At 36.1% G+C, this 16,231-nt stretch overlaps 2 protein-coding genes across 2 annotated transcripts; one reads left to right on the top strand and one right to left on the bottom strand.

Moving 5' to 3' along the window:
• Positions 1-338: 338 nt before the first annotated feature.
• si:dkey-183c6.9 (tripartite motif-containing protein 16) lies at positions 339-1,933 on the top strand. Its single transcript, XM_067401137.1, has one exon. It carries the CDS (start codon positions 422-424, stop codon positions 1,931-1,933), a length of 1,512 nt encoding a protein of 503 aa, XP_067257238.1. The 5' UTR covers positions 339-421.
• Positions 1,934-4,652: 2,719 nt separating this feature from the next.
• On the bottom strand, positions 4,653-14,464 carry LOC137030697 (butyrophilin subfamily 1 member A1-like). Its single transcript, XM_067401136.1, has 5 exons — positions 14,098-14,464; positions 13,645-13,917; positions 5,731-5,838; positions 5,351-5,383; positions 4,653-5,200 (listed from the first exon to the last, which is right to left on the bottom strand). Exons 1-5 carry the CDS (start codon positions 14,462-14,464, stop codon positions 4,653-4,655), a joined length of 1,329 nt encoding a protein of 442 aa, XP_067257237.1.
• Between the last annotated feature and the right edge of the window lie 1,767 nt (positions 14,465-16,231).

The following is a 16,231-nucleotide window of genomic DNA, read 5'->3' as shown; positions in this document are numbered from 1 at the left end:
ATAGTCAAGTCAGTTTTTTTAAAAATAAATATACATTTTAATTTTTTTATTTAACCTTGCTAATAATAAAGTCGGACAGTCATGATTCCCCACGGATCAAATAAATGGGTGGATGAAATAAAAAATTGACTATATCAGTAAATGTGTTGTCCAAAAAGTAGTAAAAGAATAAAAGTCACACATGAACCATCGTAAACATCTCTGTATCTTAGCAATTATCATTTCATTAGTAATATATTAACATGCACCATAAAAAATACTGTAAACAGAAAACAAAGGTCAGTCTCTGTGTATATAAAAAGAGTCTTAGAGGGTTTCATGCACCTTACAGACTCAAAGTGAAGACAGAGAGCGATCTTAGTACATCTGTAACAAAACGTTCTGAATATTTGAACTGAAAACGAGAAGATCAGCAGCAAGTATGTCAGCCATGACTGAAGTTCCCAAGGAACCCTTTTTTGTGAGCTGCGATTTATGTGTGGAAGTGAAAACTCGGGCGCTGAAGACCTGCTTGAAGTGTGAAATCTCTATGTGTGCTCAGCACCTACAGACCCACCTGACCACCCCAGTGCTGCTGCAAACCCATCCACTAACTAACCCTGTAAAATCAGGTTCGTCTAGTCAAATGGCCAGCAAATGCACAGCTCATGGCAAGCTACTGGAATACTACTGCCTGGATGATCACGTATTGGTATGTATGTCTTGTGCCATCGAGGAGGGACATCGGCTGCATAACATGAAGACGCTACAGACCGCCTATCTGGAGCTGGTAGATCAACTGAAAAAAGAGTTAGAGGCACTGGCTCAGAGGCAGAACCAGGCAAAGGAGCTGGAAAGGTGGCATAAAGATCAAAAACAGGCTCTGGAGGACTGTGTTAGACAGCTGGAGACTGGATTAGCCCTGAAGGATCTGGTCTTTACAAGTTTACAGACCTCAGTATCAGCCAGAGTGGGAACAATTCAGACAGCCCAGCAAGCTATCAGTTCAGCTCTGAAAGAAGAGGATCATTTCAGCTTCTTGCAGAAATTTGCCAGTGTACAGAAAGCTATAATGGACGCTCGCATAGTGGATCTGAAACAGGGCTTGGAGTCAGGACCGGATCGCTCTAAATTAATTGAAAATATCATTAAGAATGGACAAATGATTAAGAAGCAGGAAGTTAAACTCCAGGAAAAGCTTCTTGCTTTTGCTGACCCTGAATATTACCCTTTCACACAGAATGAAGCAAACACAGTCTCAGAGCTGACCTTTGACCCTCAGACTCTAGGGCTCGGGATGACTCTGTCTAAAGATCTTAAAACACTGTGCATCAGCTCCTCTGCCACAAAACTGGAATGCTTCAGGAATCACACCGTTCGCTTCCTGCAACATGTTCAAACAGGCAGTCTGCGCTGGTTTCTCCAACTCTCTGAACATTTTGACTGGACCATTGGTCTTTGTGATAGCTCAGCCTCCAACGGGAATTATGGACAGGTATACGGATTGAAGAATAATAATAATAGTCTCTTTTTTTTTGAAAGCAGTTATGAAGAACGGAGAATTAGATCTGAATTACATCCTCCCAACAGAAGGGATATGCAGTATAGTGCAAGAACCGTTACAGAATATGGGTCGTACGTTTACGAACAGGATCAGGAAACGTACATCAGTCCTAAAAAGACAGTGCCACATGAGTTCCAGGCCACTAGTCCATGGAAGATAGAAGTGACCTGGGACAGTACTTCACAGCTGCTAACCTTTTACAGCAGAAACAAACCAACCAAAGGTGTTTTACTGTGTAAACTCAAAACAAATAATTTCAGCAACAGACTTTATCCCTTTTTTACCTTGGAAAACTCTACTCTACAAACCAGAACAAACACGAGACGAGACAATGTATGCACTGCAACTGCCAATTCATATACAGAAATACTCTGTGTACTCAAACAATAATCGGTCAGAGAAGTAAATGGCAAAAGCATTATTCTAATTGATTGTTTTTCTATTTTTGTTAATTGTTTTGTTTATATATTATGAATAACATGTTTAATACTTCATTTATGCTTTCATGCAAAATAATTGGTTGTTTAAAGCTAAGGAAGCACTTATTTAATCTTATTTTAAAGTATGTTTTCATGTACAATTTTAATTATATTCTTATGTAAATGCATACTAAATTTAGTTTCTCTGTTAAAATAATGTACCCAAATGCTTAAGCAATAAGGGAGGAGATGAGTCTACTCCAACTGCAATAAACAATGATAAAGAGGCTGCTCAATCCTCACCATCCACCAATCTCTTTCTCAAGATGGTATATTCAGAAATATTCTGTGAGGTATTTCTGTTTTGCATATGGTGTTTATAATCAGATAAGATGTGCTACTGTTGATGTGTAAAGTCAACTGACAGTTCTTCATAGGAACAGTGGAAGAGTGAATTTTAACAAATGTGTGTGATATTTGTTGTGTCAAACTTTACACCAGCATGTCACTTTTTTGTTTTTTCTTAAATGTACTCAGATATCAACTCTTACCAGTAATGATAAAATCAGTTATCATATTCAAAATAAAATCATTATCTCTTAAGGGCAGCTAAGGGCAGTTACTCTTTCAATTCACACTTCCTTAGCAACCACATTCAGCAGCAGTAAAGCAAATCCCCAAAGTCATTCTAAAATTGCATGATTTTAGCAGATTAAATGCTGGGCAAAATTATGTGTGCTTTCACAAATCTAAAAAATACAGTCTAGTTGGAAATGAACAAACTCTTTATATTTTACTGTGACCTGGAAAAATGGAAATATTTATGGCTCACTCATAAAGTTATAAAGAGGGCTCATTTGAAGAGACTAAAAAAGCACAGTGAATTGCTGTATGTAATCTACACGTGTACAAAGAGTTTCATCATTTGAGAGGCAGTGTTGAGGTGGTAATTAGCAATTGCTGCAAATAAAATTGAATACAAATGTATTTAAAATGTTCCCATCTACACGCTACATCATACAAAATTATGGACATACTTATTAGGGCTGAGCACTGATGGTGTGCCCCAGGGTGCAAAAAAACAGGAAGTGAGATATTTTGAGTTTTCTCTTTGGCAGTTTTTGCCATTTCCACAAGTTGTACTTTAACAAAGTCCTCCTAGAGCTTTAATCAGATAAACATCATATTTGGTCAGTCTAATCTAAAGGCCTTTGCGACGTTAAATTGCGAAGATCTAGAGTTTTAGCTGATGTCCGTGGCTGCTTGACAAAGTGTAATGTTTCGCCGTGTTTAATTTGGGCATACAATGTCCAATCTGTCTGAAACTTCACATGTTTTATTAGAGTCCTGGCCTGAAGACATCAACATGGCAATGTTTAGTTACAGTCATAGCGCCACCTGTTGGCAGCAGGAAATTACATGTTTTACACTGTGATTAACTCCTCATTGAAATTGAACCAGATCAACATCATACTTGGTTAGTCTAATCTTAAGGCCTTAGCGAAGATAAATATCAAAGATCTTGAGTTTTCACTGAAGAGCGTGTCCGTGGTGGCCTGATGTTTCACTATGAAAGAGGAAGCTGTTGTAATTCAGGCATACTTTGTCCAATGTGCTCCAAACTTCACATGTGTGATAAGAGTCCTGGCCTAAAGACATCTATATGACAATATTCAGTTAGTCATAGCGCCTCCTGCTGGCAACAGGAAATGGTATGCTTCACACTGTAATTCACTCCCAGAAACACATTTCAATATGCCACGAAGTGCCAAACTGTCATGATTACTAGTCAGAGTGCCTTAATCGGCCACTAGAGGGCACTCCAACCCGGACTCTTGTTTTCAACACTTGGACTTCATTTCCCAGAACTCACTTCCCGGACTCATTATCCCGTAATTGCACTCTGCTGTTTTGTGTTTGCTCATTAGTGTCTGTCTATTTATACTTGGTTGTTTCTGCTTTTGTGATCGTGGTTTCATTTCATGTCAGCTGCTTCCGTTTGTGTTTGCTTTATTTTGTATGGACTGTTCTGTTGACTTTGACCCTCGCCTGCCAGGATTATGTTTTTTGGATTACCCCATTAAAGCTGCACTTGGATCTTACTCTCTTGTCTCTGTGCTTACGTGACACAAACATACTAGAAACACGTTAAATCATGCAACACTTGACTAAGTGTTAATGTATGTGATTAACGCCACGAAACAGGAAGTTGTTGTAACTCAGGCGTAAAATGTCCGATCTGCTCCAATCTTCAAATGTTTGATAATAGTGCTGGCCTGAACACATCAACATAGCAATATTCAGTTATAGTCAAAGTGCCACCTGTTGGCAGCAGGAAGTGTGGCACTTTGAAATGACTTGGCCATAATTCTCCTGTATTTACTTGCTTACATGCATGTCGCCCAATGTTTACTTGTTTTCCTAAGGCCAACGGGTGGCGGTGACCCCGGGTGCGAGGGCCCTTTCATCACTACTTGAAGCTTTAATCTATTCTTTGTAATGGTGCTAGTAAAATCAAGGTCATGGGTTTGATTCCCACCTTGAATGCAATGTGAGTCGCATTGGATAAAAACATTTGCCAAACGTAAATGTAACAAAAGTGGGCAAGTACTGCCAAAAGATGTTAATTAGGAAGCATATTTAATACAAACTAATTAATACAATTTGTATTTACTTATTAACGAGTTCATTCATTCGCTGAAATTGATAGGTGCAATGATCATTGGGGCTGAGTATGTGCTTTTAATGTTTGTACATGGGTTTAAGAATGGATAGAGTTTGTCAGTGAACCAATGATCCGTGAAAGAGTAGATATGAGACTTGGATTCCACATCATAAAAGGAGACCAGACCCTCCTCATAATCCACAAACACACCCACCTTCTGGGGCTTCACTTTTAGCGAGAGAGAGACAGAGGTTCCAGCACAGGCACTATACTGGTTCCCATTTCTCAACCGCACTGTCCAGTATCCATTCTGAGGACTCAGTGTGATCTTCCCCTTTCTGTTAATGGATTCTCTGGCTACTCCTAAATCCCAGTCAGTTTTTCCCTTCACCTGTACCTCAAAATAAAACCTTCCAGAAGAGAATCCCTGCTTTCCAAGGACATTGCCGCATTTATCAAACCTCTCAGGATTGTCTGGGACATTCTGTTTTTTTTCTCCACGTCGCACTTGTTTCCCATCATCAGACAAGATGAGAGATTTATGAGCTGTATCTGGATCCAGCGTCACATCAACTAATGAAAATTAGAAAATGATTATTTTGATATAAATGTCACATACATATATATTTAAGAGCTGATACATCACTAATATAGTGATGCCATTTCAACACAGTAAAGTAAAATGGATTTAAAAGGTATAAATTATATTTCTTTCTCACTCACCAGCATATTTTCTTCTCTTTGCAATCTCTAAAAACAGACATATTTAAAATGATTATGAATGTTCCATTCATAATAAAATGAATCATTTTAACTACAATTTCACCAGCAGTAAATTTCAAGAATATAACACATAGACTGATTTTATGGAAAAATTATGATCTATGAAAAACATAATCTCACCTTTTTGAATCCTCCTCAAATACCGAACTGAAGAAATTCCAAAATATAAATAAGAGAAATTATTCAATTACAACTATATCATTATAATAGTACAACAGTTTCTTTACGTTCAGATGCAACTATAAAATTAAGACCAAAAAAAAAAAAAAAACCTAATTATTATTTTGCATCTAAATGATTCAATGAAAAATAGACATCACCTCTTCTTAAGTAAACAAAAGTAGCAATTGCAACTGCAGTAATGGTACCAAATACAACTGCAATTGAAATCCAAATGACTGATGTTCTCCAAATGTGAAACATTTTACCTGTAACAAAAAAACACCATACAGCATGGCATGTGACTGAGCAATAGATAGGCCAAGATATTTTATGTTAAACAAAGACCTGTACATTTTCTGTACTAAAACATTCACAATAAATTTGCAAATCTGTGATAAAATTGTGATTCATTATGAATCATCATGACTGTATCAAAATACCAGGGAAATCTGTGAATGATTGTAGTATATGTTTATTAAACATGTAAGAGAATAGTCTGGATACTATATTGACTGTAAGATGGCGGAGGTAGCGAGAGGTCGGGCAGGTGCTGGCTTGTTGCCATCCAGCTATCAGTTTTTTAAAAAACCTTCTGTTCAAAAGCCATGCCACACTAGTCACTTTTTACGAAATAAGATTATTTTATGGACGATGTTTTATGTTGCCGCACTTGTGGTCAACTCGGTACGACCGTGTATAACAAATAATCAAGCTCACTACACGGAGAATGTGATCACCTGTTCCAATCATTTAGTGCTTCCTTCTTATCGTGGATATACTGGTACATCTTTGCCTGTTGGACAAATTGCATCTTATCGCAGCGTTCTTAATCATGGGAAGGCGATTCCAACTGTTACATCGAAAAATATGATAAAATACAAATCATCAAAACTATTGAGGAAATTTTCTGGATACTTGCTTGTTACGCTGTTGCTTGCGGGGGATGTGCATCTGAATCCCGGGCCATGTGCGGATGAGGTGGGTCTGGAATCCCGGGCCATGCATCTCGGGCCATGTGCGGATGAGATGGGCCTAAATCGGTACCATCTAACGGCATTTGCGGGGAATGTGTGTCAGCGTTCGTCTTCAGAGGACACTACTTTGGTATGTAGTCATTCTATTGACGGCGATTCGCTTACTGTGGATGCTGGCCAACTGGGTGAGTCTTTCATTGATTCGATGCCAGTGACTACATTTCAGACTGTTCCATCGGTTACATCGAATCATGTGCAGAGGGCTACTTTAACGTCACTGAATAAATCAACGCACAAGATAAATTCGGCGATTGTAAAGCATCGGAGTTTTAAACTTTTTAGAACAGTAAATCATGCTCGCATACTCTGGGATCTTCAATCGAAACCAAGTGGAATACTAGGTGGACATCTAAATATTCGAAGTGTCATTCCTAAAAATGATCAAATACAACATCTTTTATATGAGTCAAATTTAGACTTTTTATGTTTATCAGAAACATGGTTGCATGAAAATTCCCCTGTTGATATGTTAAATGTGTGTGGTTATAAAATGTATAGACGAGATAGAATTGATGGTAGGGGTGGAGGTGTGTTATTTTATGTTAAGGACAGTATAAGATGTGAGCAAATTCAGTGGTCATGTATAAATGAGTTAGAATGTATTTGTCTTAAACTAATATTGTCTGAGCAAATGTCATTTACTGTAATTGGAATCTATAGACCACCATCTGCTAAGGCTGTATTTTATGAAAAATTGGATGCTCTTATCAAAGAATGTGATACAAACAAGGAGATTATCTTATTAGGAGATTTTAACATAAATTGGAATGATGAAGTACAAAGGAAGAAGTTACAAATTACAACTGGGCATTATGATTTTAGACAGATTATTGAAGGGCCAACTAGGTTAACTAGGTCCTCAGAAACGTGTATTGATCTGGCTTTTACAAATAGACCAGAAAGGATAAAGAAGTGTTATAATCTGGTAACTGGACTATCTGATCATAATATGATCTTGATAGTAAGAAAGCTCACTAAAAGCAGATTTAATCTAACACCTGATAAGAAGGTAGAAAAATATAAAATACCTAAAAGTCAGTTGGATAATTTAAAAAAAACATTAAATGAAATAGACTGGGATGATTATTTGACATCTGAGAGTGTAGACCAAAACTGTAATTTTTTTATGACTGAAATTCAAAAAATTATAAACTGTCATATAAGGAAAGTGAAACCTAAACCAGGAAAAAAGAATATTTACCTTGGCTAAATGAAACAATTCGATTACTTATGAAACAAAGGGATCATGCTCTTAAGTTAGCACTTAAGTCTAAAACTGAACATGATAGGCATCTATTTGTTATATTAAGAAATAAGGTTGTAAAGGAACTTAGAAAAGCAAAAGCTACTTTTTTTATTAAGGTTATTAGTGAAGCTAAAGGAAATACTAAAGAAATATGGCAGAACTTAAAGAAATTAACTGGAACATATAAGATACATAAATCAATAGAATTAAATACAGATGGGAACATGATTAATGACTCAAGAAAGGTTGCAGAAGTATTTAATGATTATTTTATAGATTCTACAAAAACATTGATTAAAAATGACACTGGTTCAGGTGATTTAGTTTTATCTATGAATTGTAATGCTCCAATTTTGAATTTTAAAGAATTGACAAATACCAAAGTACACACAATTATTTCTTCTCTTAATAGTTCAAGGGCAAAGGATGTGTATGGAATGGACACAATATTTTTAAAAACTTATAAAGAGGCACTTATTATTCCAATTTTAAAAATTATTAATTGGTCTATAAAAGAAGGAGTGTTTCCGAATACTTGGAAAACTGCAGTAATTACACCAGTGTTTAAATCTGGTGATAATATGTTAGTTAGTAATTATAGACCCATTAGTATTCTCCCAGTAGTTTCAAAAATTGCAGAAAAATGGATCTCCGAGCAGATAGTATCACATTTGAATAATACTCCATTCTCATTGCATCCGATGCAGTTTGGTTTCCGAAAGTATCATTCAACAGAAACTGCGAATTGTCTTCTTTTAGAAAATATTAAATTAAAATTGGATAAAGGTGGTGTGGTGGGAGCTGTTTTTCTGGATTTAAGTAAAGCATTTGACACAGTAAATCATGAGATTTTAATTAATAAATTATTAAATTATAATTTTTCAATAAAAGTAATTAAATGGATAAGATCATATTTAACCGATAGACAACAGTGTGTTCGAGTAGATAATACAATTTCACAATTGCTTACTAATTCAGTTGGTGTACCTCAAGGTTCCATATTAGGTCCTTTGCTATTCAGTTTGTACATTAATGACTTGCCTGATGTTTGTTCACCTACTGTAAACTGCCAGATGTATGCTGATGATACAATCATATATTTGCATGCTAAAAGTAAGAAGCAAGCTGCAGAAGAATTATCAGCAGAAATGGATAAAATTACTAAATGGTTAAATAACTCTTGTTTACATCTAAATGTTAGTAAAACTGTATGTATGTTTTTTTCGAAGTCTGCAAATAGAGATCCGGACCCTGATGTTACAGTAGCAGGTAGAAGGTTATCAGTGGTTCATGAGTATAAATATTTAGGTATAGTACTTGATTCACAACTCACATTTAAAAAACAAGTTAAAAAAGTTGGAAATAGAATTAAATTCAATTTGGTAAATTTTAGACATATTAGGAATAATTTAACCACTGAGGCTTCAAAGTTATATATTAATGTTATGATTTTATCACACATGAATTACTGTTTGACCAGTTGGACACAAACAAGTGGGACTACTCTGCAATCATTAGAAAGACTCTATAAGCAGGCTTTGAAAATATTGGACAAAAGGTCTAATTCATATCACCATTGTAAAATTTTAACTAAATATGGGTTTTTAAGTTGGGAAAATATGATTAAATTTGCAGATATCCTACTTGTGTATAAAATTTTGCATGGTATGGCCCCACCTCCACTTAATGAATTTATTAAACAAAATTTTAACTTATCTACTAGAGCCACTACTAGAGGGGACTGTATAATACCTCATAGAAGAAGTGCTTTTGGGCAGTCAGTATTTTCTTATAGAGCAGTACATACTTGGAATACTATACCCATAGAACTAAGAAATATTACATATCTTTCTTCTTTCTCTAAAAGGATAAAAGGGTGGTTATTGGATAATCAAATATGTATTCATAAATAGTGGTTCTTTGTTTGTTTTTTGGTCTTGTATGTATTTTTTTGCTTTTGTGTGTGTGTTTACCATCAACCTGCCAGGGACTGCAGATGAAAATTAGCCAGAATGGCTAAATCTGGCACATTTACATAAGAGACTTGTTTCTTGTGTTAATTAATGTGCATTGTCCTCTTTTAAAAATAAATAAATAAAAATAAATAAATAAAATATTAACAAAACCAGGTCTCAATAAGCCTTAAGTTTCTGTGATTACACAGTGGGTTTTACCTCCCTAACTTTATGGTACAGAGTGGGGAAATCTCCACCAGTCACCGAATGGTACAAGTTGATCTCTGGGATTTACCTGTTATGTACATTTTCTTGATATGTGGTTTTAACATAGTCTCCTGATGATCTTTTTAAAAATATTTTTAAAAAAAGACCACTTGACAGCATGCCACTATAAAAGAGAACCCAGAAGGATTTTTAAATAACTGTGGTATTGTAATATTGTATCTGATGCAAGTACTGTATCTGATGTTGTGCAAGGACTTCAGAACATTTCTCCAGAGGCGCCGAATTTTATTTTGGGAGATTTTAATCACTCAAAAAGGCCCTGTCAAACTTCCACCAATACATTACATGCTTAACGAGACATAACAAGATGCTGGACCTCTATTATGGGAATATAAAGGGGGCATACAAGTCGGTACCATTGTCAGCATTAGGATCTGCCGACCACAATTGTGTGCAGCTCCTTCCGATATATAAACCTTTATTTAAAAGGGAAAAACCTCAGATGAGAGAAGCTAAAATGTGGTCTGAAGACTCTATCGCCCGCCTGCAAGGGTGCTTCGATTGTACAGACTGGGAGGCGTTTAAAGACTCTTGTGAACAAATTGATGAATTGACTGATGTTGTATGTTCATATATAACCTTTTGTGAGGATATGATTGTGCCTTCACATAAAATTAAGGTTTTTCCAAATACTAAACCATGGATGTCGATGATCGCGTAAACGATTGGCTGATGTTCGTGCACAGATGATGTATATTAATATTATTCCTTTCAGTGCACCTAATAAATAGTCTTTTATCAGTTAGTAAAGACAGTTTCAAGTAATATTGCAAAAATGTATAAAACAAAACATCGTCTGTAGCACCTTTAAGAAAGAGAAAAATTTGGCAGACAATAATTTAGGCTCAGCTTGTTCTGGCAAGAAGAAAACTGTGGGATTACAGCACAATGTAAATAAGGGCACTGTATGTATAGAGGGTTTTAAATCCAATGTTGATCTTTCTAATGCTCTTAACAGGTTTTATTCAAGAGCTGAATGTTTTAATTTTAAAGATGAAGTAGATGAATTGTGATGCCTGTGTAAAGATGATTCCCACTTAGTCTTGGAACAAGCAGCAGTGAAGAAAGTTTTTCTCTCCAATAAGGTGAACAAGAGCCTGGGTCCAGACTACATATGTGGTAGAACCTTAAAGCACTGCAAAGCTATTATGTTTTATTTTTTTCTAATATTTTTAATTTATCATTACAGACACAAAAGGTACCTTAGCCTGTGGAAAGAGGCAATTATTACTCCTGTTCCTAAATGTAATAATCCTAAAGTGCTTAATGATCTGAGACCAGTCGCCCTCACCTCCTTAATTATGAAATCATTTGAGAAACTTGTGAAGACTGAGTTATTGAGTAAGACTAGACAAGTCCTCGATCCCACGCAATTTGCATATAGAGCAGAGAGAAGTGTTGAGGATGCTTCACTTGTTTTATTAAATTTACTAACTAAGCACTTGGAGGGAAAGAATACACATGCAAGACTGTTGTTCATTGAATTTTCGTCTGCTTTTAATACTATTCAACCCCACATCCTACCAAGAAGACTGCTTGAGCATTACGAGCTGAACCATAATGGATGGTTATTGGACTTTTTAACTAACAGAATGCAGAAGGTAAAAGTGAACGGTAGTTTTTCTGATGTATTAAGTGTTTCTACTGGATCCCCACAAGGTTGTGTTCTTTCACCTTTATTATACATTTTGTATACTAACTTGTGTCAAAGCCTACATGAAAACAGAGTTTTTATTAAGTTTGTTGATGATACAGTCATAGTGAGCCTGTTACAAGGGGATGAGTCTGGCCATGGTCCAGGTGTGGAGGATTTTGTGACTTGGTGTGATGTAAAAAATGACCGTGATTTTAACAGTAAAAGACTGTAAAAATGCTGCGGTGAAAAACTGTCAATTGGTTTACAGAAAGTTTCCATACTATATACGGTGAATTACTGTAATAGATCTAACGGTACATTTAATGTAATTTTACGGTAAAATACCGTTAAATTCACAGTTTTTGAAAGTGAAAAATAACAATTCATTGTAAAATTTTCAGTGAAAAAACTTGACATTCCCACAATTCCCTGCGTGACACTTCACATTTGATATATTTTCGTTGAAATAACTCTGTTTCTTCTTAGTTTTTCTCATTTTTTTCTAATCAGTTATGTACATTAGGGTTTTATTTTACATCAAATGTTGTTAAATTAATGTTTATTGCATTTTTAAAATTTCATGCATGTTACCATGATGGTGTTTAGTGTGTGTGTGAATGACACTGTGTGCTCCTTCTATATGTTATTGTTGTCCTTCTCAGCTTGTGGAAAATCTGCTTGTGATGAACTTTAATTCATCATGTGACTCTTATCACCACTGTGTTTGGTGACTGTCAACAAAACAGATATTAGTACTTCATTAGGTTGGTAAATTAACATATCGATTAATGAAATACGTTATTTTACAGTAAATTTAACAGATTTTTTTTTAAGTTGCTACTGTATTTTTTTATGTTAAAGTTCTTGCAACCACAGCTGCCGTTTTTTTACCGTAAATTTTACTGGGAATTTTTTTTACAGTGTACAGTTAAATATTACTAAAACAAAAGATATGATTATTGATTTTTTAACTTCTACTGTAGATCACGTTACCACAGCTATTAAAGGACAGGTTGTGGATCGTGTGGAGAGTTACAAATACCTAGGTATAGTTATTGATTCCAAACTGACATTTGATTTGAATTGTGAAATGGTCTGTAAGAAAGGTCATCAGCGTCTGAGTTGCCTTAGGAAGCTTGCCAAATTTCACATTGAAAGACACATGCTGTCATTGTTTTATTCTGCTTTTATTGAATCTATTATGTCATTTTCCATTGTGGTGTGGTATGGGAGTCTGTCAGTGAAGAACAAGAACTCTTTAAATCAAATTGTCAAGTGGGCGAGTAAGATAATAGGAGTAAACCAACGGACTCTAGAATACATTTATACAACTCAGTTGTACAGGAAGGAAAGTACTATTTTAAGTGATGAGCTGCATCCCTTAAGCAACGGGTTTCAGTTACTTCCCTCGGGTTGCCAGTTTGTGGCCCCGAGATGGAAAACGAGACACTACAGGAATACTTTTGTTCCTGCGGCAATTGAGGTTTTAAATAATAATAATAAGAGAGATGTTTTATATGCAATAGTTAGTTAAATGCAAGAAGGGATATGGATGTGTTTGGTGGAGCCTGTCATGGTGTTTTAACCGGTTTGTTGTGAATTGTTTTTTTTAGACAACGAAATTCTATTTATCTGCAAAACAATTTTACCTGCGGGTACGAAATAAAGATACCTTGACCTTGGTAGAAGATAAGGTGGTTGGGTTAATAAAGATTAAAGTAACCCAATGTATGCTCATTGGTTAAACAGGTTGGAAGAAAATGTATAATAATTAAATTTCCGAGTGAGATTGTTAGATAATCAGCTGGAGCTTCGTCTTTGTCTAATCTTTGGCATCTGGAACTTCTCAACTTGAGAGATTTCTTGCAAAGAGGGGAAGACTTTTTCTACAACATGATAAATCATATACTTACTTGAGACACTGATGTCCGTTTGCAGCATATGATGTCTCAGTTTGACTCTGCATTGATACTTGGTCTCACTGTTATGCACAGTGATCCTGTGTTTGACGCTGAAGCCCTTTGCATCTTTATGTGTCTCTGTAGTATCAGAAATCAAAACATCTCCTTCACTGTCCAGCCACAGAAGCTCAGGTTCAGGGTTCCAGCCTTTACATTCACACAGCAGACGAAGCCCTCCTGATTGATCAAACTCCTCTATAATGATCAGTGGATAAGTTCCTATAGCTGCAGAGATCAAGGATAACAATAATTCATGTATTGTACTTGTATATGTGTGTACTTTTTTTGTTCAAAAAGTGCTGTAGAATAGTTTTTCCTATGGTTTTTGTGTGAATTTGTTACAGAGAATATCCAAGCACCAAAACGATCAAAATAATATAAAACATCATCATTAATGATGCTCACCTCCAACTTCAACATTAACAGTGATATCATCGTACCAGGAGTTGGACTCAATAAAACACTTGTAAAATCCTTCATCAGAGACTTGGACTGTTGAGAGTTTGAGCGAGGCATTTCCATACTGTAGTTCATCTTGGAACAGTGCTGTTCTGCCTTTGTAGGACTGACTGTGCTCCGTGATTCTGTTCTCACGATTTTTATAGAGATGCACTATTTTGTCTTGGTCAACTCTAAACCATTCCACTGTCATGTTCACAGCACTGGTGTTGGGTTTGATATAACAGGGCAGGATCACATCTTCACCAGCAACAGTAAAGAGAGGTTCTGCAGGTCCCACAACATTATACAGCTCTAAGAGAAATAAACCCATGGCCATGTCTGAACTGGTCGTAAAAGTTTAGTGACTACAGCTCAGCATGTCAAGACAGAGTTAATTTATGGAGATGATCTCCCTGATCACAGAACAGCTCAATTGTGTTTTTATTAACCACATTACATAGACATGGTAGCACTACGTCTTGAAATGTCCAAAAATGTGAAAATGATTACCTGATGTTAAATCTGTAAGTGCACAAAAAATCAGAGTCACTCCAACCAACTTCATCCTTGCAAAGGAACAATTGCTCTACTGTATAAGAGAAAAGCCATAAATATGCTATGCTTTAAATAAAATTAATACAAATGATTCAGTCAAAATGCTTACCTGATTTGTCTTTCTTCTTTAAACGCAGTCTTTAAAAGACTATCACTTCCTTTAGAGTAAAACCAGTCAAACCAGAAATCACCCATACAAACACTTTAAAGGCACACACACACACACACACACACACACACACACACACACACACACACACACACACACACACACACACACACACACACACACACACACACACACACACACACACACACACACACACACACACACACACACACACACACATTTGTTTTTGTGAACTGTGGGGACATTCCATAGGCGTAATGGTTTTTATACTGTGCAAACCATATTTTCTATCACCCTATACCTAAACCTACCCATCACAGGAAACTGTGCACATTTTTACTTTCTCACAAAAACTCATTCTGTATGGTTTATAAGCCTTTTGAAAAGTGGGGACATGAGGTAATGTCCTCATAAGTCACCCTCTCCTTGTAATATCTATGTCATACCCATGTCATTATACAAATTTGTGTCCTTATTTCTCACACACACACACACACACACACACACACACACACACACACACACACACACACACACACACACACACACATTTGTTTTTGTGAACTGTGGGGACATTCCATAGGCGTAATGGTTTTTATACTGTGCAAACCATATTTTCTATCACCCTATACCTAAACCTACCCATCACAGGAAACTGTGCACATTTTTACTTTCTCACAAAAACTCATTCTGTATGGTTTATAAGCCTTTTGAAAAGTGGGGACATGAGGTAATGTCCTCATAAGTCACCCTCTCCTTGTAATATCTATGTCATACCCATGTCATTATACAAATTTGTGTCCTTATTTCTCACACACACACACACACACACACACACACACACACACACACACACACACACACACACACACACACACACACAAACACACACATTCAGCAAACACAGTCTACATGCCTATACTTATTTATTCACCCTAATGTTGTATGACCAAAACCTGTATAACCTTCTTATGCATTATACTAAAAGACATTTTGAAAACTGTTTTCAACTGTTTGAAAGTGAAAGTGACATGCATGTGTAGGCCAAGCATGGTAACCCATACTTGGAATTTGTCCTCTGCACTCATCCAAGTTAGTGAAAACACACATTAGGAGCAACGCGTAGTGAACAGACACACAAAACAGATTTTTTTGCTGGGGGTTAGGTGCTTTGCTCAAGTGCACCTCAGTCATTTTCTGCCGGTATTGAGAATCGAACCCACAACCTTTGGGTTACCAGTCTCACTCTCTAACCGTTAGGCCTCGACAGCTCCCAAAAGAATGCTTTTTAGTCCAACAGGCCCCACTGACTTTTATTGTATGGATAAATTTTTTTTTTAATATTTTTCAAAATAGAGAATTAATACAAAATGGAGTATTGATACACCTCTTTTGTTTATGCTTTTCTAAATT

Source organism: Chanodichthys erythropterus, chromosome 11, assembly GCF_024489055.1.
Source record: "Chanodichthys erythropterus isolate Z2021 chromosome 11, ASM2448905v1, whole genome shotgun sequence".
Classification (NCBI taxonomy): Eukaryota; Metazoa; Chordata; class Actinopteri; order Cypriniformes; family Xenocyprididae; genus Chanodichthys; species Chanodichthys erythropterus.
Note: the sequence above shows the minus strand (reverse complement) of the source record. Positions and strands in the feature narration are given on the sequence as shown.

Excerpts from the sequence above, each read along its gene's own strand:
- si:dkey-183c6.9 (XM_067401137.1), top strand. The coding sequence starts at position 422 with ATGTCAGCCATGACTGAAGTTCCCAAGGAACCCTTTTTTGTGAGCTGC.
- LOC137030697 (XM_067401136.1), bottom strand. The coding sequence starts at position 14,464 with ATGGGTTTATTTCTCTTAGAGCTGTATAATGTTGTGGGACCTGCAGAA. Across the intron at positions 5,839-13,644 it reads AACGGACATCAGTGTCTCAA|GTAAAATGTTTCACATTTGG; the intron begins GTAAGTATATGA and ends TTTTTGTTACAG. Across the intron at positions 5,201-5,350 it reads AAAGAGAAGAAAATATGCTG|TTGATGTGACGCTGGATCCA; the intron begins GTGAGTGAGAAA and ends AATTTTCATTAG.